General features: G+C 45.2%; 2 protein-coding genes across 6 annotated transcripts in view; one reads left to right on the top strand and one right to left on the bottom strand.

The window, feature by feature from the left end:
- The first annotated feature begins 526 nt into the window (after positions 1–526).
- brd7 (bromodomain containing 7) lies at positions 527–10,271 on the top strand. 3 transcript variants are annotated; one of them, XM_015952819.2, is made up of 17 exons: positions 527–669; positions 991–1,181; positions 1,271–1,352; positions 1,441–1,498; positions 1,593–1,737; positions 1,898–2,008; positions 4,522–4,691; positions 5,178–5,292; positions 5,971–6,046; positions 6,131–6,238; positions 6,312–6,447; positions 7,642–7,753; positions 7,832–7,870; positions 8,105–8,174; positions 8,583–8,726; positions 9,896–10,036; positions 10,118–10,271. In XM_015952819.2, exons 1-17 carry the CDS (start codon positions 621–623, stop codon positions 10,177–10,179), a joined length of 1,809 nt encoding a protein of 602 aa, XP_015808305.1. In that variant the 5' UTR covers positions 527–620; the 3' UTR covers positions 10,180–10,271. The 3 variants fall into 3 exon arrangements, with proteins under 3 accessions (XP_015808305.1, XP_054587908.1, XP_015808304.1); XM_054731933.1 differs by having other exon boundaries at positions 7,829–7,870; positions 10,123–10,271; XM_015952818.2 differs by having other exon boundaries at positions 7,829–7,870.
- Positions 10,272–10,905: 634 nt separating this feature from the next.
- The window catches only part of adcy7 (adenylate cyclase 7), a 42,125-nt gene continuing 26,693 nt past the window's right edge, over positions 10,906–26,337 (bottom strand). Inside the window, exons 12-26 of one of the 3 annotated variants that reach the window (XM_015952813.3) lie at positions 22,067–22,126; positions 21,483–21,560; positions 18,844–18,913; positions 18,671–18,768; positions 18,505–18,589; positions 16,710–16,847; positions 16,592–16,636; positions 16,241–16,431; positions 15,105–15,219; positions 14,872–15,030; positions 12,931–13,077; positions 12,734–12,841; positions 12,538–12,652; positions 11,269–11,393; positions 10,906–11,191 (exon numbers count right to left, since the gene is read on the bottom strand). In XM_015952813.3, coding sequence (XP_015808299.1) covers positions 11,045–11,191; positions 11,269–11,393; positions 12,538–12,652; positions 12,734–12,841; positions 12,931–13,077; positions 14,872–15,030; positions 15,105–15,219; positions 16,241–16,431; positions 16,592–16,636; positions 16,710–16,847; positions 18,505–18,589; positions 18,671–18,768; positions 18,844–18,913; positions 21,483–21,560; positions 22,067–22,126 — 1,681 coding nt within the window. In that variant the 3' untranslated portion in view covers positions 10,906–11,044. Of the gene's footprint in view, positions 11,192–11,268; positions 11,394–12,537; positions 12,842–12,930; positions 13,078–14,871; positions 15,031–15,104; positions 15,220–16,240; positions 16,432–16,591; positions 16,637–16,709; positions 16,848–18,504; positions 18,590–18,670; positions 18,769–18,843; positions 18,914–21,482; positions 21,561–22,066; positions 22,127–26,337 lie in introns of all 3 variants that reach the window. The other 2 variants (XM_054731931.2, XM_054731932.2) reach the window with 2 other exon arrangements.

Below are 26,337 nucleotides of genomic sequence, written 5' to 3'. Positions count from 1 at the left end.
ATAACATAATAATCATCAAACTGTCATATTAGTTTCAGTATTTTACAGTTTATTATTTTTTTAACAAAAAGGGTTTTTACATTAATGGTATTATACACATGAATCCTAATTGGTTTGCTTGTTCCTAGATAGTCATTAGGAATGGTGTGAATGCACGAGTCTGAGAAGATTTCACAAGCAAACATTAATCTATAACAGCAACTAAGATCAGTTTTAATAGTTATGATACTATCCTAATGTGTGCTTTGATTATAGGTTGGGGACCTTAAAGTAAGTCCCAGAGTTTTGCTTTCTTCCACTTTTTGGATTTCCTCCTTATTATGAACAATAAATAATATAGAATTAAGATCTAAATGACATTAAATTTAAATTTACAATACCACACATGACGGATTTTGCCTTCTTCTGGGAGTAGGTCACGACTGAAGAATATTCAGTATTTTTTTTTAAGGAAAACAAAGCTTACTTCGCCCCCTCATGGTAAAAACATGGCGGTGTGTTTATGTAATACCGCCACCCCAACGGAAGGAGGCGCTGTACGCTATTTCCTCTCACTGAGCTACTTCCGGTAACTGATTAATCCGAGAGTGTTAGCAGCCGGTGTCTGATCAAAACAAACAATGGGAAAGAAGCACAAAAAGCACAAGTTCGATAAACACGGATATGAAGGTATTTCACTTTACACAAGTAATTATTTGCTGTCCTTACACCGTCGTTTGTTTTTAAATAAATAAACCGACGTCTGGCAAATTTGCTTGGATATTAGCAATGCTAAAGTTAGCTTGAAGCTAGCTCGCAGCTTTGTTAGATGTCGGACTAATATGTGTGTATTTCTTGTTCGTGCCCATTTATTCATATCGTTCGGAGATGCGGTTAATGACGTGAAAACAGTAAACGGATAACTTGTGTTAAAACCGCGCGTTAGCTTCTGGCCCTGAGCTGTAACCGCTAATCCCTGCTATCTCGTTGATTTTTACCTGGTGCTCTCAGATTACGGAGACCGACCGCTCAAGCTGGTGCTGAAGGTGTCCGGAAATGAAGTGACGACAGGAAGCTCCAGTTTAGACACTTTTTATGATGAGCAGCCTGACGGAGATAAACCCAAAGATAAAAAGAAGAAAAAGAAAAAGGACAAAGAAAGAAGCTTTGGGTCTCCAGAGGAAGAAAAAGGGAAGAAAAAGGTAATTAAAAAAGAATGACAAGAGTCCTTTTACTGATGACAGTAACGTGTTTTAGGTTAATAACGATCAAGTCACGTTTAATATGTTAGATGACTAAAAAGAAGAAAGATCAGGATGCAGAGGAAGAGCACAGCAGAACTCCAATCCGCTCAGAGCTGGACAAACTGGAAGGTAGTTTTAAATATATCGGAGTCAGATTTTATTTTTAAGGCTTTATTTTTTATTTTGTTCTGATTTATTTTTTTTATTCCTTTGGCAGTAAAAGAGCAGACGCCTCTGCAGGAAGCGTTGAATCAGCTGATCAGGCAGCTTCAACGGTGTAGTTCATAACTTCAGACTAAATAATTTGGATGTTTTTCAGATGTTTCATTGAGAATTTACGAAAGTCGACACTCTCTCCATCCGTTGCAGGAAAGACCCCAACGCCTTCTTCTCGTTTCCAGTGACAGATCTCATCGCACCCGGCTACTCTTTAGTTATCAGACGACCAATGGACTTCAGTACAATGAAGGAGAAAGTGAAGAAAGATTGCTACCAGTCATTAGATGAACTGAAGGTACACATATCATAACTTGTAGACATTTAAAACAGTTTGATGCACCACAGTAACCAGAACCTGCAGCTCCTATTCGTCTGAAAGTGAAATTTCCAATGCTTCTTTCCTGGTTGTGTGTGAGGTCATGAGTGTTTCACATTTTAATCTTTTTTTTTCACAGATGGATTTCAGGATTATGTGTGAGAACGCCATGATTTATAACAAACCTGAGACGATCTACCATAAAGCAGCTCGAAAACTGCTACACTCTGGGATGAAGGTCCTCAGTCCGGTAAGGAGCAGAGGATTTGGGGCAGTTTTTATTTTGTATTAAAAAGTACGCAAATCCTCACCTCCTGTACGTCTGCTGTGGCGTTGAATGGCTGGGATAAATTATAAGTACGCTTATTCTATTGTTTTACAAAACAAAGAAGCAGTTCGTGAAAACAGGATAAAACTAGAGGTGTGAATCTCCACTTGTCTCCCAATTCGATTTGATTATGATTATAAGGTCTTCGATTCGATATCCTGATAATTTCACATGGATGTGTTTTCACGGATAACCTGCCATCCCCCAAAAGCTCTCCATTCACAACAGCCCTTAGGACAATGTAAAAGTGCAAAACATTTAAGAAGGTTTAACAAAAAAAAATCTGTTTCCTCATTCAACAGTCACATCTCAGGCTGAGAAAAACATGCTTTTCAAATGCTCAAAAATCAGAAAATATACTAAAAACCTATAGGACGTGTCCAGCTCTTGCCTTGAGTCCATATGTTAGTTTTTTATGTCTTTGAGCAGCTTTAGAGTCAGACATTTATGCCACAGTTCAAGGATGTAAGAAATAACACCAAATGAAATGTTTCACTTAGTTTATTTTATTTGAATCCAGTGGTCTCATTTCTGAAATGCTGGAAAATGAATCCGTAACCCTAATTCATAAAAAAAAAACATTTAACTCATTCACTGCCAATGACAACTAAAGTCGTCATTTGCATGTTTTTTACTGTGTGGGCGTCGGACGAGCCCCCGCACCGTGACAACAAACATCTCAGCTCTGAAGCCGATCTTCATCCGCGTACGTCACACGTCACGTGATCAGGAAGCAGAACATCCATGTGTTAGGAGATCGTTTTGGGCCGCTGCTGTAAAAAAAAGTGAGGCGCGAACCGGAAAAGCTTCTGCCGATCACAATTCAACAACGGATTATGAAAGAACGGATAACGCTCGAAACGCGCGGATTCTTCCTGATGTAAGAGGTGAGTCTCCGCTTTGTTTTGGCGTCGACATCATCCTAGCGCGCAACGTTCTGTCACTGTTAAAAAAACAGTGAAAACGGTGAGAAACGCTGGCAGCGAATGAGTTAGAAAATCCTAAACTTCCACTAATATTTTAGATGTTTGTTTAGTTCTTGCTGATAATGCCATTAGGAGGCTGTGGGCTGGATTAGGATTAAATCTCCTTCACTAACCAGCTAACTAGAAACTCGTCCTGTGGGACCTTTATTATCTCCTCATGTCCACGCTCTCTCTGGAGGAGGAGCAGATAGGAAACAAGATCTTCTGTAACTTAAAATGAACCAAAGCTCCCTCCAGTTTTTCTGTAAGCTGAATTTAACATCAGTTTATCATCATGAAACTAAAGAATTAAGTGGAACAAGAACTTCTATCTTCTATTTCTCTACTTTTTAACTTCTCAGTGTCCCTAAATAAAAGAGACAGATGATTATGCTGCACCCATCCCCGCCCCCTACCCAAGACCGGATCTCCCGACATCACAACACTCTGTCCGACTGAACCGGTCGGGCTGACTCGGCTCTGGTCCGGTCTCAGGGTCCAACTCCAGCGCTCGGCCCTGCAGCACCACGTAAAGGTGGACCAGTATTTCCTACTCTGTGAATGTGGAGGACACCCACTCTGACAGATTTGGATGCTACGCTGGTGCCGCCATTAACAAAAAAAACCTACGTTCCTCTATAATTGATGATGGCGTTCTCTTCTACGATGCAGAATCGTTTACGCCCGTTTAGCTTCGATTATTTGATTATTTTTCTCAGCTCTATCTGAAACTGTATTTCTTTTCTGATTAAAGAGCAAGTCACCCCCTACCAGAGTATTACTCCACTCCCACTTCCTGTTTGAAAAATGCAACAAATGCTGTTGCCTAGCAGACCGAGAGGGCGGAGCCACTAACAAATACACACACACAGGCTCACAACGACATTGTGACATCATATGGTACCAGCTAACATTCTAGAGTACCTCTTAGCCAATAGCGATGGCAGATTTAAATTCAAACGCAGTGCAGAGTTTTTACCTGACGACGGCACAACACTGACAGTTTTAGGCAGAAAATTAAATTTTTAACTAAAATGCACTAAAGTACAAAACTATTGACTACACGTGTCTGCAGCACGATTAGACACACATTTATATAGTTTATCAGGAAAAAAGTTGATTTGGGGGTGACTTGGTTTTATGTGGAACTGAGATTTACTCCCAGATGTGGAGAGCTGTTCTTATGGAGCCACCTTCTGCTGCACATCGTCACATTTATTCTCTTTACACTTTGACATAGTTTCACATGGTTTGTGATTTCTAAACGCTGCCCTTTATCCGGGTTTCTGGACCAGTCGACGTGATGTTTTCAGACACAAGCCATCATAAATCCACATTTATAAGACGTGTTTTTGTAAACGTCCAACAGGCGGGGGCAGCAGAGAGCACCAAACTGGCCTCTCGGGCCTCTCTTCACTTTTTGTGCTTTTCTTCCTGAAGGATAAATGAATCTTGTGTTTTGCCAATTAGGAGCGGCTGGACAGCCTGAAGCAGAGCATAGACTTCATGTCCAGCCTCGACCCGTCTGCCCAGCCGCCGCTGAAGTCAGAGGAACACGGGGGCGGCGGCCTGGACCGGAACAAAGAGGGACCCGTGAGCACCGAGGCCGGCGATCGCTCACAGACACCCGGAACTCCAAGGTGCTTCATCCCTCTGATGCTCCCGTTTCTGTCTTTACCGTGAAACCTTCCTGTGTGTCTGAGTCAGCAGTGGAGGCTGAAGCGTCAGCAGGTTTCACCGGAAAGCTGAGAAAACGAGTCAGACGCCACACGTGGGACGTAGATGAGGACAGTTTCCCACTCTGTTGCGTCTCCTCTGAGCTGGACTCCGTGTGTGTTGGTTTTCCACCTCAGAGCTGGGAATGTGAGGAATTCCTGACAAGCTGGGACTCGTTTCCTCTCGGGGTTGTGCATCTTTTTTTTTTTATCTGTTTTGTTTTCATCACGGCGTGTTGCTCAAAGACTCGCAGGAACAGCCTGAATAAACTTGTTTCTGTTGACGTCAGCAAACATCCGGAGTGGACGTGGAGAGAAAAGAGAACGCAGGAGTTTTATGTTGCTGGGTAATAAAATATTTTGGTTCACGGCCAAAGCGTCTCATCCCTTTTGAATCTGTTTCTGTTGCAGGCAGGACAAAGACGCCAAGGACGAAGCGGTGAAAGCTGAGAAAGAGCTGGAGGAAATCTGCAAGGTCATGGAGGAGTCTGGAGGGAAGCTGTCCAACCGAGTGCTGCAGTGTGATGTGAGGAGTTGTTTTTCTAATCCGTGGATCCAAACGCCACTTCTCAGATTTACACTTTTAACCGAATTGGAACCTAAATGAGGATCAAACGTTGTTTTTTACTCTTTCAAAGAACCAAACTGTCGTTTCTCAGGTTTCTCTGCTGATTATTTTATTAGTTTTCAGTTCATTTTTGTCTTCTTAGCCACTCCACTCTGACCTTAGAACCACTCGGACATAAAAAGGCGTTTTGAATGTTAGCTGGTACCATATGATGTCACAATGTCGTGAGCCTGTGTGTATTTGTTAGCGGCTCCGCCCTCTCACTCTGCTAGGCAACAGCATTTGTCAAACAGGAAGTGGGAGTGGAGTTATACTCTGGTTGGGGGTGACTTGCTCTTTAAACCCCAGGGAAACCAGTTGGGTAGCAAAGAACCAGTTTAAACTGGATCGTTAGTCACTTGCAGTTTGTCACAAAAAGGCCAAATTATTTATCTGAATGTATGAAAAACCCAAAGCGTGACACAGTTTGGCAAATAAAACCTGATTTTTACTGGAACACGGCGATTCCGGGAGAGCGATCCGCTAAAAAGACAAACCGGGTTTTCCAGTCCCGTAGGAAGTTTTAGGACTGAGTGGAAAACTCTGAAATCCATCACAGGAAGTCTTGTTTAAGAAAACGATTCTTTCATTTTCCAGTTGGAGTTTATGAGGCGGAAGTCGAACGGCTCCACCACGTTGGGCTTTCTGAACCCAGCAGACCCGTCCCCAGGCGGTAGGTCCCCGTTTACAGCGCTTCAGCTCCTTATTGCGTGTTTTTGAGCACGTTGCCTGAGCGGCCGGGTGTTTGTGGTTGCAGATGCTGGTTACTGTCCCGTGAAGCTGGGCATGATGTCCAACCGGCTGCAGAGTGGCGTGAACACGCTGCAGAACTTCAGGGAGGACAAGAGGAACCGGGTGACTCCAGGTCCGGAGCGGATTTCTCCTCGTTTCTAAACTCGGATAAAAAAACGCTGACTCAGCTTTTCTCCCTCCCCCAGTGTCCTACATCAGCTACGGGCCCTTCTCCTCCTACGCCCCCACCTACGACTCCAGCTTCTCCAACATCAGCAAGGACGACTCTGACCTCATCTACACCTTCTATGGAGAGGAGTCCAGTCTGCAGGGCTCAGACAGGTCGGCTCAGCAGAACCAGAACTCCCCTGAGGAGTCTGTGTCACGATTACCGTCCAGATGTTCTTACTCTGTTTTCAGGCCCTCAAACAAAACCACCCAGCTTTAGCAGCAAAGATCTGCAGATGTTGTTTGTGCCTTGAAGGGTGAAAACCGCGCTCAGCTCTCGGCTCCAAAACCACTTTTCTAGTCTGGTTTTAACCAGATTTCCTCACAAGAGTTAAAGTTAAAGTTCTGCAGAACCTGAAAGGAACCTCAGTTTTTACAGAAACTGAAAAAATGTTGCTTTTGAATATTCGTTCTCTAGAAATACGATGTAGTCAAATAATAAGATCAGGTCTAAGTTGAGCTAGATAATATTATGGGATGCAGCGTGACGGGAGGAGAGTTTGGATCTTCGGAGGCGTTTCTGAAGACGCTAACTCTGTGACCCGGTGTGTGTGTGTGACCCCGCCCCAGCAGAAGCGTTTTTATCTTGTTCACCAAAAAAAGATTCAAGTCCCATCAGCTGTCTCACACACACACACACACACACACACACACACTCTTACACACTCTCACGCACGCACACACTCGCACACACTCTTACACACTCGCACGCACGCACACACTCGCACACACTCTTACACACTCGCACGCGCACACACACACTCGCACACACACACACATTCGCACACACTCTCTCACACACACACACACACACACTCGCACACACTCTTACACACTCTCACGCACGCACACACTCGCACACACTCTTACACACTCGCACGCGCACACACATTCGCACACACTCTCTCACACACACACACACACACACACACACACACACATTCGCACACACTCTCTCTCTCACACACACACACACACACACACACACACTTTCGCACACACACGCACGCACTCACTCACACTCGCGCACACGCACACACACGCTCTCGCACACACGCACGCACACACACACTCGCGCACACACGCACTCTTGCACAGACACTCGCACACTCTCGCACACACACACACTGGTGAAGTTAGTTTGAACCCACGACCCCCCGGTCTCCGGCTGACGCTCGTACCACTAAGCCACTGAGACGGTGATAAATCACTGTAAATGATTTGGTTCTCGGGGCGGATTAGAGCCCGGCACCTTCACCGCTGAACGACTCGGTTACGTCTAACAGCTCGTTATCGCGTGTTTGGCAGCTTGTCGGAGTTCCTCTCCAAATCAGACGAGTACGTCTACAAGCAGGCAGACAATCTCCTGGACGCTCTGACCAACGGGGAACACTCCAGAAGCCTGAAAGAGGCCGAGGCGGTGAGCTCACACGACGACGCCCAACGGAAAAAATGTCCTCTCACATCCTAAAAGTGTTTTTGTTTCCTCGTCCAGCAGCCAGAGAAGCCTGCAGTCGAGGAAAAGTGCGACGCAGAGGTGAGTCTGTGACCAGCTGTGGAAATCCCGTCATGAGTTCCTACGTCACGCCTCAGCCAGCTGTGTCAACAGAGCGGGGGTTGGGGGGCCTGAGGGTTGATCCACTCGTGCACAGAAACAGCTTTTCCCTTCGAGGTGCAGCAGACAGAACCGTGCTTGTGTTCAGCCCCCCCACCCCCCCTCCTGGAGGCAGCTTCTGAATCAGACCTCTCACCAACTTCTCGTTTCCTTTAGGCAGCAGAACCCGACTCGTCCAGCAGGCCTGACCTCCAGTGTTCTGCTGCCGGTCCAGATTCCTCTGGAGGTACCGACCCGTTTCACATTTGATGTTTCAGTTTGAGAAAAGGTCTTTTTGTTGCTCGTGTTGAATTTTGTTTTACATAAGGTGAAAAGACTCACTGGCCACTTCATTAGGTACAGCTGTTGAGTGACTAACTCAAATCTGTAATCAGCCAATCAGGTGGCAGCATTTAGTCTAGACTTTTAAGGGTCTTGGTACGACCTGTTCCTAATAAAATGGTCAGTTGGTGTTACTGTTAAATATTTCCCCCTTTTCAGATCCTCGTTCATCACTTTCAGCTGTGTGTGTGTGTGTGTGTGTGTGTGTGTGTGTGTGTGTGTGTGTGTGTGTGTGTGTGTGTGTGTGTGTGTGTGTGTGTGTGTGTGTGTGTGTGTGTGTGTGTGTGTGTGTGTGTGTGTGTGTGTGTTACAGAGGCTCTACACTTCCAGAAGAAGTTAGATGAGACCACAAAGCTCCTACGAGACCTGCAGGACGCTCAGAGGGAGCGCCTGAGCACCAAACAGCCTCCTAACATGATCTGCCTGCTGGCCCCCACTGCCAAGGAGCTGGAGCTGGGTAAGTGACCTCAGCTGTAGACCCCCCAGCAGCATTTAGATCATACAGGTGTGGCTTGGCTTCAGATCAATGAGGCTTGAAGCTTGGTTTATGCTTGACGCATTCACTTTCTGCTTGGTGATGCGGCTCGCGGATGGAACGCACTTCACAACTTGCAGCGTTTATGGTTCATGCGGCTTGTCTCTGCGGTGAGCCAATATTCTCCCAAACTGTAGGGGCAGCATGGAGCTCTACGGCATGCATCCAACACTATACCATAGTGCAGGGGCGGGCAACTCCAGTCCTCGAGGGCCGGTATCCTCCATCTTTTTGTTATTTCCCAGTTCCAACACAGTTGATTCAGCAGCTCATCAAGCTGCAGAAGCCAGCTAATCTCCTGCTGATTGAAATCAGGTGTGTTGAAACAGGGGAAACAGTAAAACATGTGGGATAATGGCCCTCGAGGACCAGGATTGCCCGCCCCTGCCATAGTAGAAGTAAAATTTACTGTTGTTTACAACATGGCATTCCAGCATTTTTAACAGCGTCCTCGTCTTTTCCGACAGTGCGAGCTATTTCTCTCCAAGAATTATTAACAACATGTTGATCACGGTGATCTCTGAGAGCTGAATCATACAAATGTCTGTATTTACGAACCTCTGCCGTACTAGTTCTTGCCAGTCCGCCATGTTTTTCTGCGTCCGACCGTCCGCGTGGTTAGAAATTTTCCTAGGTGTGCGGTGCGGAAATTTTGGGCCGCGCGGTGGAGGGGCGTGGTTGTTAAAATGACGCAATTGAGCCGTGCGGACCTGTCAAGCATAAACCAACCTTTAGGAGAATTTGAGTCATTTTAAGGTTGCACTCAGCCTAGCAGTTAGCTCCTCACTCTGAGTTCTGTTCTCCAAACTAAGGCTGTTCAGGAAGCTATTAACAGGTTAGATGGAAACTATGCGTCAAGCATAAACCAACCTTTAGTTCCCGTGGCTTATTAGCTCTGATGTCATCAGTGCTGTTTTCATAATTCAGGTTTTGCAGATGAAACTCATTCATCCTCTTGTGGAGCTCAGATCAGCTGATGAGTCTCAGCTGCGTTAAAGTCAGCTTCTTTAAGAGGAAGTGACCCAGTTCCTGGAAACGGCATCTTTTTAACTCATCTGTTGTATAAAACATTCCCGTTTGTTGTGCTGCAGCGGAGAAGGTGATGGGGAACCTGACGGAGCTGACGGGTCAGGTAGCTCCGTGTGACGTCAGCAGCGTTGCCAGCATTAGGAAGGCCATGGGCATAGCTGCACTTCCGGCGCTGTCAGAGCCCCTCATCGACCTCACGGCCGGTAAATCTCCTCTTTACTCCATGAGTGGCGTCCGCTTCGGCCGAAGTTCTGCTGCTTCATCAGGTTTTCTCCGTTTCTCAGTGCAGGATGCCAGTGAACCGATGGAGACGCTCCCATCCTGTCCGTTCGTCGCTGTGAAATGAAATTCCAAACTTCCACGTTCGGTTCCTGAACTGAACTTTTGTACAAAGTGTGTGTTTTCTGTGAATCTGAGTCAATAAACATTTTTTTTTTTACATAAGCCTCGATTCTGGTAGAACTAAGAAACATTTATTACATCTGCATTTGTACAAAAGTCAATGTCACATTTTTCCCACATAAAGGCCAGTAAAATATTACGTAACCATGGTTACAGACGAGCTGTTGTCTCAGACGATAAAGATGGTGAGAACATCCATCACATGCATCAGAACAGCCCCCCCCCCCCCCCCCCCCACAGCACATATAAGCAGATGGACATAAACTCACCCTCCTCCTGATAAATCTGCTTTTTAGTCATTTAATATTTGGATGATTATAAAAACCCGACGGCACCACCAGAACCGACACGGGCCGTCTAAAAAGTTCCACGTGAACCTAACGTGACTTTAAAACGTGGAACAGCATCTGGATCTTTGCTAGATGTGGACGGACGCTCCTGCCACACCTTCAGAATTAAACGTGCTTTTTAAAGGAAAGTTTCTAATTCACAACAAAAAGGCACAAAATTCAAGTGGGATTAAACGGTTCAGCTCCTTCCAGTCGGATTTAAAACCTCTAGAATTTAATCCTCGTGTTTTTCTTCATAAATCCCTTTTAACTTGGCATTAACACATGAAGCTGTTTACATTAAGACACTCCAAGACGTCTCCGGTGATCGTACAAACCCACAGTCTCCGGGTCCGACCCGCGGTGAAGAAGCAGTTCCTCTAAATCCTTTTCCTTTCAGTGTCGCCACGGTAACAGCTGAGTTGTGGCAGCAGGAGTCTGTAAACTCTGACCTGAGTCTTGTGCGCTGACGGGCCGGCCTCAGCTATGACCCAAACCCAGCTGTTTGCTCATGTCGGTGCAGACGAAGAAGGTCTTCAGCTCCCCCTTCCCCTTCACGTTGATGAGTCCTCGGCAGTCGCAGAAGTAGCCCAGCCTCTGCAGCACGCCCGACGTTTCCTCCGTCACCTGGAACGGGAGCAAAGACCTGTTTCCGAACCGCACCTGAGGCGTGATGTCGGCACCCATGCTTGTTCCGACCGTACCTGGATCTTTCCCAGCTCCCCGGTGCTTTCCATCCTGCTGGCGACATTCACCGTGTTCCCCCAGATGTCGTACTGGGGTTTCCTCGCTCCGATCACGCCGGCTATCACCGGGCCGTGGTTGATTCCTGCAGTGGGAAAAAAACAAGGCAGATAATTAAAAATAATATTTAACAGAAAATATCAAATTAACCGTAAAGTGTGAAAAAACCAAAGACTCCAGGCGTTAACCCCTTCACGTCTGCAGCAAGAAAACAGCAGAGAAACTTTATTTGCAATAAAAGCTCTAAAATATTGAAAATACTATTAATATTTCTATAAAAAGAATCAGTTTTTATTCCCTTAATGTTAGAATATTTCATTACTTTCTCCCTACAGCACACAAAGGAGGAAGTGTGTGGTGTAACCATGGTAACCCTAACAGCCCAAATCCTGGTTCTTTACTCATCTCAGCTTGGATTGTTATGCAGCCGATGCAGGAAGCTCATTTTTTGAATAAATGTTTGTTTTATATTTTATTTAAATGTTTTTTTACTTAGTTTTTTTAAAACTGGTAAGAAGGCGACGACGTATGTTTTTGCAAAGTTGGTGGGGCTTTTCTAGCCGCCGACAGGCTGTGACATCATAACCGGGTCCCGTGAACACCACCACTCAGACAGGGGAGCCTCCAGAAAATTTTGATGAGGGTGGCCGGATGGGGGCCAAAGAAATGTTTGGGATGGAACACCAAATTGGTCCTTGTGGTACTCGGGGAGAATTTAGCCTGCGGCGTTGTGCTGCATCGCGCCTTTATTTGTTTTGATTAAAATAACCGTAAGTACCCAAAACATTTCAGCTATTTAAAACGTTATCCCTAATTTAATTTTAAAATGTATTGTTTTTAGGTTAATTCACCTGTTGCTGGGTAAAAAAAAACAACTATGGAGATAAAAACTTTTTTTTAACGGTGAGCAGCAGAAACGTATTTATTTATTTTATTCCGATTATTTCATTAACTGTAATATTTTTATTTTGTTTTACAATTATGTCTTGAATTTACAAGATCAATACATGGTTTGACTGAACATTAATATGATTTGTTAACACAGGCTTTTCCTTGGGGGGGGGCAGCAATTTTCTAGGGGTGGTCGTGGCCACCCCTTGGGGGCGCCCTTGCACTCAGGTGGTCCTCGTGAATGCCGATTCCATACGAAGAAACCCGGGAGACTCGTGGTATGTTTGCTCCCGCCGTAACAGCCGGGGCAGCGAGAGGTTTCGGTTCTTAACACTCACCCACGCGGAGCCTGAAGCTGTTGAAGGAATGTCTGTTGATGCCGTCCAACTTGCCGACCATGGCGATGGCGAACTCCACCATGATCCCGATCTGGGCCTGCTGCCGCTCCTTGTCCTGAAAACACCCAGAAGTCAACAGCAGTTCAAGTGTGATCTGCTGCGAATCAGCTGGCGACCTCGGCGCGACCCCGCCCACCTGATTGTTCTCCTGACCGGGCGTCCCGCTGAGTCCTGCCGCTGCCATGTACGTGCTGCCGATGGTCTTGATCTTCTCCACGCCGCTGAACTTTGGCTTGGACAGCAGCTGTGAGGCGAGAGGAGAAACAATCTGAGGAATGGGACCGGACGTGTTTGCTGAGGAACAGACGGATGAATCCTTCCTGAACTTCTGACCTCGTCAAAGTCGGCGATGATCTCATTGAGCAGCCTCAGACATTCCAGGCCCTCCTTGTTAATATCACACTCGGTGTAAAACTCTTTGAAATCTGGCACTGAGGCAAACATCACACACACACAGTCATAGGACTTATAGTAGAGGTCCTGTTGAGACAGAAAGGAGGAGAAAAGATTAACTCAAATATCCAAACACAGATGCTACAAGTTCGTTTATAACAGACGATACGGCATGACTTCAATCAGAAAAAATACAATTAAAGCTTCTTAAGGGTGCAGAAGGAGATGCTTCTTGACCAAGCCCCCACAATGCGGGGGAAAAATTGAGGCAAACGCAGAAGTGAAATAAATTGCAGTTCCACCCTCATCCACTGGGGGCTGGTGTCAGAAGCGAGCAAATTCTCATTGACTCCCATGTTAAAAATACCAATTTCACAGCAGAAATAAACATGTTTAAAGCCTGGTACCAAAACATGTTTTAGGTTTAAATGATCTAGTTTACACTCATGACAACTCTGAGGGGGGTGAATTTTTTTTCTCACTCTTCTGTTTAAATGTATTAAAAGCCTAAAAATCTGTATAATTAATGAGCATCAGACCCACGTGACCGCAGAGCTAGCTCCATGGAAAGGCCTCAGTAGAGCCTCGGCCTCGCCTTAAAACTGTTCCGTCATTTTCAGTCTCTCACCTTAGACCATTAGTTGTAGCGTTTGTGCGTTCTGTTTGGATATTTTTGTGCAATTGTTGGACAAAATGACTTGCTGTGGCATTAATTGCACTAATAGAGCAGCCAAGGAGTCTCCACTTCATTTTTTTTCGGTAAGTAAAATTATATTTATGTATTTTAGGTCACTGCCGAGCTGAGCTTAGATTTTAACATGTACTGTTTAACCATGAAATTTAAATGTAATAGGGTAAAACCCAGTGCATTTAACATAATGCTGCACTTTAGATAATGGGTTGAAATATAACATGTTGGTGGAGCTGGGTTCCCACTATCGGCTTGTGGAGCTCTCGGGAGATCTCTGTGTTCCACCCGGTTTTACCCGGCGGTCAGCCCAGCGTATCTCTGACTCAGAAGCTCTGGTGTTGTGCACAGTTAACTCCAGTTGTAGCTAGGTTGCTACCTCCGTTAGCTTAGCTCCCACCTCAGCGTTAGCTTCAGGTTAGCTTGTAGCTAGTTCGACCGGGTGTCGTCAGTTGATCCCAGCCCTACAGCCCCACCCTCAGCTCCGCCTCTCTTCCCTTTTGTGGAATTGTTTGGGCTTGACAGAACCTGTGACACAGTCAAAATGGCGGTGGTGGCCACCTCCCATTTTTCTTCAAAAACGTGTTATTGGAGTCTATGGAAACCCATTGTCCAATATTTATATGTCGATGTTCTTGACTAGTTGCATGAAGTGCTCTTCTCATACATATGTAACTAATGAATTAAAGGTTTGTCAAAAAAATGAATGATTAAACGTACAAAAAGCTTCATCCAATCATTAAGAAGGGGACGTCCTGGTCCTCACATCAAACTCCCCTCTGAGTCGTGCATTCGCAGCTTGGAGCAGCTGAACAGGAAGCGAAGCCAAAGCCAGGCTAGCTACATTAGCTAGCATGCCAAGATGCTCTGCGGTTAAGTAGGAGCGTTAGGTTAGGAAGGTTTAATGTTTTTATTCATTTTGTACAGCGTTCTCCTGTAATCTGGAGTCACAGCCTAGGGGGCGGAGCCAGAAGAAAGGGGGTTGGACCTCAGATGATTTCCTTTTATGACTGATCCTGCTGTAAGACTGTCAGGACCGCATCTTGAAACTACTTTGTCACCATTTCTGATCACGTTTTGAAGAATGTCTGAGACAAACCTCTCAGTTGTCACAAAGCTGTTGCAGATGATCTTGGCTCAGTAACGTTTGAGCGTCCCCATAAAACATGCATGTCAGCCTACAGAAATCACACCTCGTTCTTCTTATTCTCCCCAACGAAGAGCGAAGCCACATGAGCGGGCAGCACGTTCTCCAGCAGCAGACGGTTCAGGTTCTCCCTCGTCTCGATCTCGTCCTGCTCCGTGCGGTTCTTGTACTTCAGTAGGAAGTCCTGCCGAAAGCACTTCTCGTTCTGGGGGCAGAGGCAGAGTGAGGTCGGGGGAGGGGGGAGAGATAAGGGAGGGAGGGAGGGAGGGTGACGCTGACCTGCTGGGAAATGATGAGCATGGTGAGCAGGAACAGAGCGATGTAGAGGCAGCTCGTCACCGTGGGATCTTTAATCAGACCGATGCACTCCAGGATTTTCGTGGATTGGTTTGAACTGAAGAAACAAACAGGAAGTTTCAGTTTAAACAGAGGAAAGTAAAAAGCACCGTACCCACTTAGATTAGATTAAATATCCCCCAGAAACGTCTCCTGATAGAATTCTGGCTCAAGTTTGATCTCTTCTAGAAATAATTTGTGGAGGTATTGTAAATTTGTTTGTTTGCTTTCAGTTGAGGTGGCTCAGACATCTGGTTGGGACGCCTCCCTGGTGAGGTTTTCCAAGCACGTCCAGCCGAGGGGAGACCTAAGGGGAGACCCAGGACATACTGCAGGGACTACGTCAGTCAGCTGGACAGGGAACGTCTTGGGATTCCCCCAGAGGAGCTGGCCCAAGCGGCTGGGGAGAGGGAAGTCTGGGCCTCCCTGCTTAGGCTGCTGACCCCGCGACCCGACCTCGGATGAGCAGGAGAGATTGGACGGATGGTTGTTGACATCAGAGATTAGTGAAGGTTGTTCCTGAAGCTCTTAACTGGTTTGGTTGGAGGACTTTGTGCTCTGGAACCACCTCCGTGGTTGACTGATGGTTCAGGTTCAGCTCCTTCAAACCATCCCAACAGCTCAACCTTGGTCTCATTGGTCCATTGACGTTTTTCCAGAAGACATTTGTCTCGCCCGTGTGAACAGCTGCAGATTTAATTCCAGTTTGGGGGAGGAGCTTGGTCCTCTCAGTAACTGAACTCAGGTGATGCAGCAGCTTCCAGATCATGGTGGGCTTCACTTTTAGGGGTTCCTGTGGTGTTCCTGAACAACTGACTGTGTCTTCTGGCAGAGTGAGGACATCTGAATAACCTTTACTGGCGTCTCAGAAAGACTTTTTAACTTGTCTAAGTCTTCTAAGATTTTCACTGAGCACCTCTCTAAGCGTTCTGAGGATTGGTCCAAGTAGTACGTTCTACAAGGACAAACTAACAGGAAGTTATGCAGCTTCGGCTCGGTCGGGGTAACCCACTGTCTAGAACTTTCAGCACCACGGATCGACATGCTGAGGTGAGCGTGCGTGCGTGCGTCGGTCCTACCTGCTGCAGTTTAAGCTGCTGTTTATCTGAAGATCCAGGAACCTGTCGTAGGGCTTGAAGGCATTGTTGCCAACGAGGATGATGATGTACGTGAGGGTCGCCACGGAGAGGAAGAGCAGCTTCAGCTCAAAGCTCAGCCGGAGGAACACTCCACACGCGATGAGTGAGAGGATGCAGCAGAGGATGGAGTACTGAGGAGCAGAGCGGAAGCGAGACGAACACAGAAGTTACTGATTCAGTTTAGGGATTCATTTCTCTACAAACACTCATCTCAGCATTTGGGTTATTGGTGTTCTCTGTTCTTCTACACCATCAGCAAATGTTTGAGATGTTCTACAGTTACCAACTCACAGGCAGGCAGAGGAAGTCGCCCACGCCTTCCTCCTTCACAAAACACTGAAAAGTGAATTCAAAAGGTCAGAAAAAGCAACGAGAACCATCGCGGGGCAGGGAGATGTTCGAGTCTCACCAGGTTGAACAAAGCCATGATGATGATGACCGCAGTTGTGACGGCGGCCAGCGGGAGGCGCACACACGGCTGTTTAACCACCGCCTCGGACACCGCCGGCAGCCACCAGCACCTCGACAGCTTGTCTGGAAACACGCGCTGCCCGGGAGGAAGAGAGCGGACATGTGACTCGTGTCACGGCTGCTGCGGTGTGAACACTTTCAGGTTAAACACCTCCTAATGTTTACGGTCAGTTTGGTTCTGTTCTGATTAACAAAACAACGTGAAACACCGTTGCTGATTTGATGTGATGTCTCACTGATTTTTCCACCTATTTTATAAATGTCCTACCTGTTGTTACTGAACAGCCTCCGTTCATAGAAACAACTTTTTGCTGCCTCAGCAATTCATTAAACCAGCAGAATTTTATTTAAGAAATACTGAAGTACTTGTTTTAGTAGAAAATTTTCTGTTCATCAAAACAGAAGAAGAAGAAAGAAAAAAATAGCTTTTTCTGTTGGCATCATGGCTGAGCCTGGAAGTAAAAGTCAGAGAGAAATGTCTTTGGAGGTGAGGAGCTAAGCCTGGCTAAACTTTAGCCTACGCTAGTCTGATAGAGCAAAAAGAGGAGACGAGATCACAGACTGATGGTGACCTGGCTTTGTTGCTACCAGACTTGTAAGTAATAATGTTTGTGTGGATCTTTTAACTTAGTGGTTTATTTTAGTATTAGTTAGCTCTTGTTAGTGTTAGCTCCAGTGAGTCGTGGAGGATGGCTGCTTATACTGAGCCAGGATTCTCTGGAGGTTTCTTCCTGTTAAAAGGGAGTTTTCCTCTCCACTGTCGCTGCATGCTTGCTTAGTATGAGGACTGCTGTATAGTCACTGACACTAGTCAGTGACTTGATGCAATTTGCTGGGTTCCTTATATAGGAAACATTATTTCTGATTGGCTTAATGAACTGACCTGAATTGGAATTTTTATTATGTGAAGTGCCTTGAGACGACTCTTGTCGTAATTTGGCGCTATATAAATAAACTTGAATTGAATTGAATTGTTAGCGCTGCAGGGTTGTTTACAACAGTTGTAATTCCACTTTCTTCCAGCGGAGGAGCAGGAAACGGCTCACCGTTACTGTAACAACAGAAAAGCCAGGATCTGATGGTTGATTGTTTTGTTTATAAGCCCGTTTGTGGTTATGCTTATTTTACAATTAAATCAACCTTTTGGTTAGCAGCTCACCTGCTGTGATGGAGAATATGGTAATCCTGTTATTTTTTAAGACATGAACTAAAGTTAATTATAGTTCATTGAAATTACCTTAATATTATTGTTTTAATTCTTTGATTCACACATTATTAAGTCTCAATAAAAGAAAAAATTAATGCCCTTTTTTTATTTGGATCTAATTAAACCATTCTTGTTTTGACTTTGACTAAGCCATTTCTCCAAACAGAGGCTGTTCAGGAGGGATTTTTCTTACTTTCACACAGAATTGAGTGAAATGTCCCTTTAGAGGATGCATTTTTTAAATAATACTGAGACTCAAAAAAGGAGCCAAGAGCAGAAAGATGCTACAAACACGTGCAAACATCCTCTCACCGGATCTGAACAAAACCTTTAACGTGTTTCACATCTCGTTTTCTGCTCAGAGCCGAAGGAAATTAAATTCATTCAGCATCCCGTGAAAGCAGAAACAGGGTCAGACTGCAATCAGACCGATTTGGTGGAAAAATCTAATCCTGACATGTCAGCAGCTGCTTCTAAAAACCTGAAAACGAACAAAAATAAATAACTGAATATGAAGATTACTGACCTGTAGGCGACCTGCAAAACAGATGGCCAGAGTGAGCAGCAGCACACAAACCAGCGCCCCAAACATCACCCCCAACTTCTGTCGGCTGGTGGGAACAAAACCAGAGTGGCTTTTAGGGATTTGTTCTGGGATAAAACTCGTCCTGGACGCCATCGGTGAAACCTACTCTTTGGAGACGAGCAGCTGAACCACAAAGATGCAGAAGAAGATGAAGGTGGCACAGCCCACATAGTGCTTGAACATGGGCAGGTCCAGGGATCGGTACTGGGAGGAGAAGAACAAACATCAGCCTCAAGCAGGATCGGGAATGTTTAGCATCCTCTCAGGAGTCAAACCAACCTGATTTTCCAGATCTTTTTTGGGAAAACACAAAGCGAAATTCCCACTTTCCTCAGAGGTCGACCACTGCCTGTGAAGAAAAAGAACAACGGGGAAGCACGAGACATTAGTCCGGTATTTCATATCGGTGCATACCTGATGCACAGGGTTATGGAAAGCAAAGGCCACATGCAGCGTAAAAAACCTCCAGATAAGAAGGAAAACGTCGGCCTTTATCTGAGCCGAGGGAATCTTTTTTCATCCTTATGAGGCTTATATTCCCATCGGAAGACATGTTTCACCAGCTCATCGTGCATAAATGTGATCTAGAGACCCAGATCTCCGAGAGGACGGCGAGCCAACACGAACTACACGGGTCGTTTCTGAGCGGCTGACGACATACCTGCAGCTATAAGATTCTATTAATTTTATTAATTAAAGGGGCTGCGTGTAATCCACCAGAATACAACAGCCAATCATCAGACGGCTCTGGAACCAGCAGGAATGTGGAGGTGCTTTTCTTTAATGTCACACGAATGACCTCAGCTCACATATTTAGCTGTTAAACCACAGAGTTGCAGCTGTCTGCTTCACATCCAGGTGGTTTTACTGTTCTGATCTAGCGATGGGTACCGACCGAATTCCACAGTACCGACTGAGCACCGATTCACGTCATTTGAAACGGTGCCTCGTTTCGGTACCCGTCCTTCATAACGAGAACTTGCCTAGACAGCTGCGCATGCGCAAGAGCGTTACGTCGTCGGTCGCTGCGAGTGAGCTGTAAACAGAGCAGCATGGTAGAAAGAACGCACGCTAAAGCTTGGGTCCACTTCACTAAATGTGATGGGTAACTGGGTGATGATGAAACCAGCGACAACGATCTAAGTGAGACATCCTCATCTTAATCTGCTCCGGTAGGTAAATAAAATGTTTAAGATAACGTTAGCTTGATATGTTAGCTTCCGTTTCGCTAATGGTGCATTCGCTTTCACCTCGGAACTCCAAATTTCTGACTAGAAGAACATGAACGCGCTCTAAAGTTTGGCTTCACTTTACTAAATGCGACGGGTGATTGGGTGAAGATGAAACCAGCGACAACGATCTAAGTGTGAGGCATCATCGTTTTAATCTGCTCCAGCAGCTAAATAAACTGTTTAAGATAACGTTAGCTTGATATGTTGGCTTCCATTGCTACCATTGTTATCAGCTAATGGTGCGTTCACTTTCTCCTCGGAAATTCTAGCTTCCCAGTAGGAAAAATCAAATGAAAAAGGACGGCAAAAGGAATGAAGATACACAGTAAATTTAGTTCACAGTAAAGATGTTTGCTTCAGTTTAATTATCAGCTTATAAAACTACAAGGACGATGTTAAAATACAAACAGTTGTATGTTGTTTATCGTGATATTTATCAAATATTGTTATATATTGAGAAAAATATGTATTTTATTATAAAAGAGAATTAAAATATTAAACACTCAAAAGTATCTAAAATTGGTACCGTTAAGTACCGGTATCGATTCGTAGGTACCGGGAATTAGTACCGGATCAATTCAAATGTCAAAATCACTGGTAAGTTTTTATTTACAAGGCAGTGTTTGGAATGTTACCTCCTTATATTTGCACATTAATCACACGAAAAAATGTTGATTCCCGTTCTTTAAGGTCCAACGATCAGTTGCTACTTTCTGTTCCTTTTGCTCGCACACAGTTAGGAAAGAGAGCCTTCGCCTGCTCTGCTCCTTCTGCTTGGAACCAGCTGCAGAAAACCTGGAAAATGACTGAGCAGGTTTCACTAAATGCCTTCAAAACCAAACTGAAAGCTTCCGAGACTGCATTAGTAACTTGTAACTGCTTTTAATGATTGAGTGTTTTATCATTGCCATTGTGTTGTAACTGTTTGTATTTTTGCTGCCTCTTGGCCAGGACACCCTTGTAAAAGAGGTTCTTAACCTCAATGGGTCTCCATCCTGGTTAAATAAAGGTTAAAAAAAATTATAATAATGTTAAAGGTACCCATCCCTATTCTGGTCGTAATAACAGCTGTCACATCCGCAGGAACAACAACAACAAACTAGATGTTATCCAATCAAAGGGATTATTCAGCAAATCTGCTTATAAATTGGAGTGATGACCAGTTTGGGTAAAAGCAGGAAAAATAAAAGTAATGCACGATCCCACTGATGATCTGTTGGTGTCGGGAATGACCGTCAGCTGGTTGAGCGTCTGTAAAACCGGCCGTCTTCATTTGGGATTAGAATTAGCTTTAGCATCTAGCTTCAGCACATCTGATCCAGCAGAAATCAGCTAATCTAGGATCTAAATTTATCCCAGACACATCCAAGGACATTAACACGGGAGCTGATCTGACCTATAATCAAATACGGGACCAGCTGCTGCAGCACGGAGCGCCGGGATATTAATATCTCCGGTGTGTTTGGTATTTCAGGACCTGGACACTGCTTTTAGGAGACCGACGTGGTTTTATTTTGTACATTTAATGATTGTGTCTGAAGCTCCGGGACGTTTGGGTCAGAGCTTTAACCTGCAGCCACTCCGTAACATTCTGGACAGGAAGTTGGGATTTTAAAACATTCCATAAACTCAGTGAGAGGGAATTTTCTCCACCACGAGTTAGGCCTCCTGTCAAACTGGACCTACTTGCTGTTGAGCTCGTCGATGGTGCTGGTCATCTCGTCGTGCAGCTCCTGGTCAAACTTGGTCTTCTGGGATTTCATCCTGCAGCAGAGAGCAGAGATGCGATTAGGAAGCAGCATCCGGATGCTGGAAGACCAGATCTACTCATGTGGGTCTGTTTCAGCCATGTCTGCGGGCAGCCTCGGGAGCTGGTGGGAGTATTAGTGAGGAAAGAGAAGTTTGATTTGTGCCTGTGAGAGGGTTAGGTGGAGGCGGGGTTAGATGATCCCTTGCGGGTCTGTCAGACCCAGATGAAAAGCCCAAGATGGTGATTAGTGTTAATAGGAATGAGTCAAGCCACTACTCAGAGGTTACATCACTACTCAGATCAAGTCCTGCCCCGTTACGAAGGGTTAGCAGTTAAACCAGGAGGATCGGGTTAGTTCTGAGATCTCCACCAAGACAGTAGTTCTCATCCTGAGGATCAATTTGTCATGTCATGTGCTTGTTCTGAACCACTGGACTATTTAGATCATCTCATGAGGAGGCTGAGAACTACTGTTCTGACAGGGACGAGGACCCTGGGGGTCCTAAAAGGTCCCACTCACTTATTGCTGCTGAGCGGAGGTGTGGACAAGGAGAACGGCTCTTCTAGAGACTCGTCAAAGCTGGCGGGGTCCAATAGTGAAACAAAACACACAGCGTGTCACCAGAGATGAGATGGCAGCTAACAGACACAACCAAATACCCGACAGCTACACACCTGTGTTGTTTTTGAGAGAGTAAAAACGTGTTCTGACCTTTTACACTACAACGTTGGACGGCTCCAGGATCGAACAGAACCGGAGAGCAAATTCCATCTTTTACAAAATCTCAACTCAAAACCTGGTCATTAGCTAAATCTCTGTTACCATGGAGATCTAGTCAATGAGATCCACCTCTGTGTTGCTGAAACCTTCGACTCTCGCCTCACAGTGCTACCCTCAGATTTTCAGGGGACACTTTGGCGTCTCTGTCTGCATCCATGATGAAAAGTGTCTAACAGCTCCGGTCCTCTAAATTTCACCGTCACTTTTGCATCACATGACTATTTCAGCACAAAATCCTCCTTTTGAATCTGTTTTAAAAAGACAGCAGCACCCTTTGGAGTTTGATGGTTTGGACCTAAAGTCGACTTAAAGCCTAATCGCTCTTCGTCAGTCCAACAAATGCCGACGGACGACATATTTCAGCAGGTGATGTTGAGACTTTTAGTGGGCGTGGTCGTTGTACGAGGTGCTAACAGAGGTTATGATGAGAAAGACGCACCTGAAGGGAGTTGAGATGGTTTTCAGCGATGGGATGTGAGCTGAAGACATGTTGTGGACAAACTATTTTATTCAGGGACAATAATTGGACCCTTGTGGACGTAAAAAGATGTAAAACACTGTTCTGGAACAACTATAAGAATTCGGATCACTTTGAATTAGTGAGTGGTTTGATAAAAGTGTTACCTGTGTCTACGGCTACAGTCGAATATATCATATCCTAGCTTTCTGATGATGTAAAACCACCGTGGCTGCATCATGCGTCATCACTCTAAATAAATACAAAAACAGGGCTGTGAAAGTGGGGGCAGATGACTGACACCCGACAGGGCTAAGGTCTTCCCTGGAGCGAGCAGGAGGAAAAGACGCTAGCATTGACAGCTCAGCTGCTACCCGTCAGTCAAAAGTATTCATCAAGCTTTCATTAGATCTAAACTGATGAGTTACAAAAAATTCTGCCCTCTCAAGAGTTGTCATGATGATAAACTCGATCTATTAAACCTAAAATGGTTTCTAGGACCAGGCTGAAAGCGTGTTTATTTCTGCTGTGAAGTTGGCATTTTTCACATGGGTGTCAATGGGAACTTGTTCCTTTCTGGAGCCAGCCCCTAGTGGATGAGGGCGGAACTGCAACCGCGTTGGCATCACACGTGGCAGATGGAGTTTGGCCTTTGTGTATAACGCATACCTGGAACGAGCGTGGGCAGATTTGACCAAGAAGTATGTGATGTCCCATCAGCTAGACTAAAATAACCCTCTTACATAAACAATTGGTCTAACGTCTCAACGGCCCGAGCTTGTTTGGACTAGCTGTTAGCTCACTGATCCTAAATGACACCATTTCACTGAACAACGGCTGTACAGGAAGCCATCAAGAGTAACAAAAGGAATTAAAGCTGCAAGCAGCGTCGTTCGGCCCTCGCAGCTCTGCCCCGGCCGGCAGACCGGGCACGTCCGCAGAACGTAAACGTCGACCCCCTGCGACCTCAGACACCGCGAACGGTGTCCTCATCTGCACCTCACCCTGACTCAGCATCTCCTCTGAGCCCACCATTAAATTACACATCTCACCAACAGGGGATACTCTATCTTTACCACACTGGTGGTGTGATGACACAGACCAAGTTTAATGCTATTCTGACCACGTTTTTTGAAGTTATTGAAGGTTAAAGTTATCTAGGGGGCGCTGTGACCAACTACAGAAAAATCCCATTGAGGTCAGCTTTGGTTGACAAAGATGGTTCTCTGTTATTTTGGCATCAATCAGACACTGTGTGTGTTATCTAGAGCCAGAGAACCAAAAGGGGGTGGAGCTAAAGGGGCTTGAACCAACAACCACATCAATGTGTTTGGTGCAGTCACGTGATGACACAAGCCAAGTATAATGCCATTCTGGCCTTGTCTTTAGAAGTTAATAAAGTTTGAACCCATCTAGGGGGCGCTGTGACCATTTACAACTAAATGCCATAGAGGTCATCTTTGGTCATCAACAATGGTTTTCTGTTAATTTGACATCAATCAAACGTTGCATGGGTCATCTAGAGACAAAAAGCTGTAAGTGGGCGGAGTTAAAGTGATTTGAACGAGTGAGCACATACATGTGTTGATTGCAGTTGCGTGATGACTCCCACCATGTTTGATATAGTTTGGAGCTTTTTTGTAGAAGTTACAAATGTTTTATTGTATCTAGGGGGCATTTTGCCTTGGCCCCCAAAATGTCTTGAAACGGCCCTGGGTGTGTGACTGAGTTTTGAATGTGATCTGAATTGTATCAGATGTATAAATATTACATGTGTATAACTTATTGTTTTATACAGGTAAAAACGTGTAGTGGAGATAAATCTACCTACATTTTACTTTTCAACACTTTGTTTTGTTTTCTTGTTTTTATTGAACTATTTTCCTGTCCTGTCTGTCTCTCATCTTCCTGCATCTCCTCCAAACTCTCCAGAAAAACTGCTGCCTGGATTCTCACTTTTTCACCTCATCAGTTATTTTTGAGCAGATCAAAGGGATCTCCTGACCGCAAAGCGGAGAGGCGTTTCGATGCTGCGTCAGTGAGGTGAAATCACCGCAGCACAGGTGATGAGCTCCGCAGTAGCAGAGCGCTTCAGGCACAAATAAGACAGAAAGTAGAGAACATGTGCGGACATGAACGATCGTGTGTTAATTATAGTTTTTTGGTTGCGCCACTTTGAGAATGGACCGTGTGCTGGACGCAGCTGCCTGGAGCACTGCACACCAACGATCATCGCTAGATGTGCTCTCTGCTCAAAAGGGTCCATGAATGATGTCATATAGGTAGAAAACGTTTTTTCCAGCTCCCCTGGATGTGTAGGATATACAGCTCCCCCATAATTCGGTCCCTGCTCCTGGATGAAAAACCGGATATTTTCATCAATACAAGAACCCCCCCGGACAGAGAGTGAAAAGTGGACATGACCGGGGAAAAGAGGACGTATGGTCACCCTAGTTTATTATGAAGCGGGAGATTACAGATACAGTGTTTTGCTCGTGCTCTTGCTGCCCTGGCCCCTTTAGAGTTGTGGGCCCTGGGCAATTGCCCAGTTGCCCGTATGGTTAATCCGGCCTTGGTCAGTGATCACACAGACATTGTTTGATATAGATCTGATCATCCGCATGGGAGTTATTACGTCAAGTAATGTAATGGCAAAAGGTCAAAGTTTGAGGCTTAGCCACACCCACACCTTTCAACTTTAGAAAAATCCAAAAGTTGAATTTCCCCCCCTATGTCTTAAGAGTATATAGCAGAAGTTTGAAGGCGATTGGTGAAAAGGGCGATGGGGCATCACTCTCCAAACGTGTGCGAAAACCACTAAATTGAGTACTTGGACCAATATGGCCGACTTCCTGTTAGACATTGACCTTGGCCCCAGGAGACTTTTTAGTAGGCCCCAAGGCACTCCATTAGTGTACCAAATTTCATAGTTCTCAGATAAAGCACGGCTTGGGGCTGACAGTTTTAATAGTCCTAGGGGCGCTATTTCAGAAAATAGGCCACGGTCACAAACCTATCACATCCATTTCTATTGGTGGTCAGACTAGGATCACTCACCAGAGAATTCGTAGCGATATCACGAAAACTGAGGAAATGAGAGGCAAACATATTTACATGGCGTGATGGCGAATTTCGCCATGCTCCCAAAGCCCCGCCTTTTTTCAAAACCTGCCAGTACTGGAGACCAAGTGACCTCAACTTGTCTACTGCTATTTGCCAACAATTGCTGGTGATTGGTTGAAAGGAGTCCAATAGGGAGCTGTGAAAAAAAGAGTGGCGTGGCGACAGGTCAAAGTTTGAGAATTAGCTTGTGCTTTATAAAAATAAGCTTCGACAAACTAGAACTGCTTATTTCTCAGCGTTAATTGATGAGAATAAAAATAATCCTAAATTTCTTTTCAGTACAGTTGCCAAACTTACACAGAATCATAGCTCTGAGCCATCTATTCCCTTAGCCCTCAGCAGCAACGACTTTATGGGATTTTTCACAAGTAAAATTAATTATATTAGAAACAAAATCTTTAGCATTCTCCCTAATGCGATTTCTTCTTCC

This window comes from Nothobranchius furzeri, chromosome 9 (assembly GCF_043380555.1).
Source record: "Nothobranchius furzeri strain GRZ-AD chromosome 9, NfurGRZ-RIMD1, whole genome shotgun sequence".
Taxonomy (NCBI): domain Eukaryota; kingdom Metazoa; phylum Chordata; class Actinopteri; order Cyprinodontiformes; family Nothobranchiidae; genus Nothobranchius; species Nothobranchius furzeri.
This window is presented reverse-complemented; position numbering and strand designations above follow the sequence as displayed.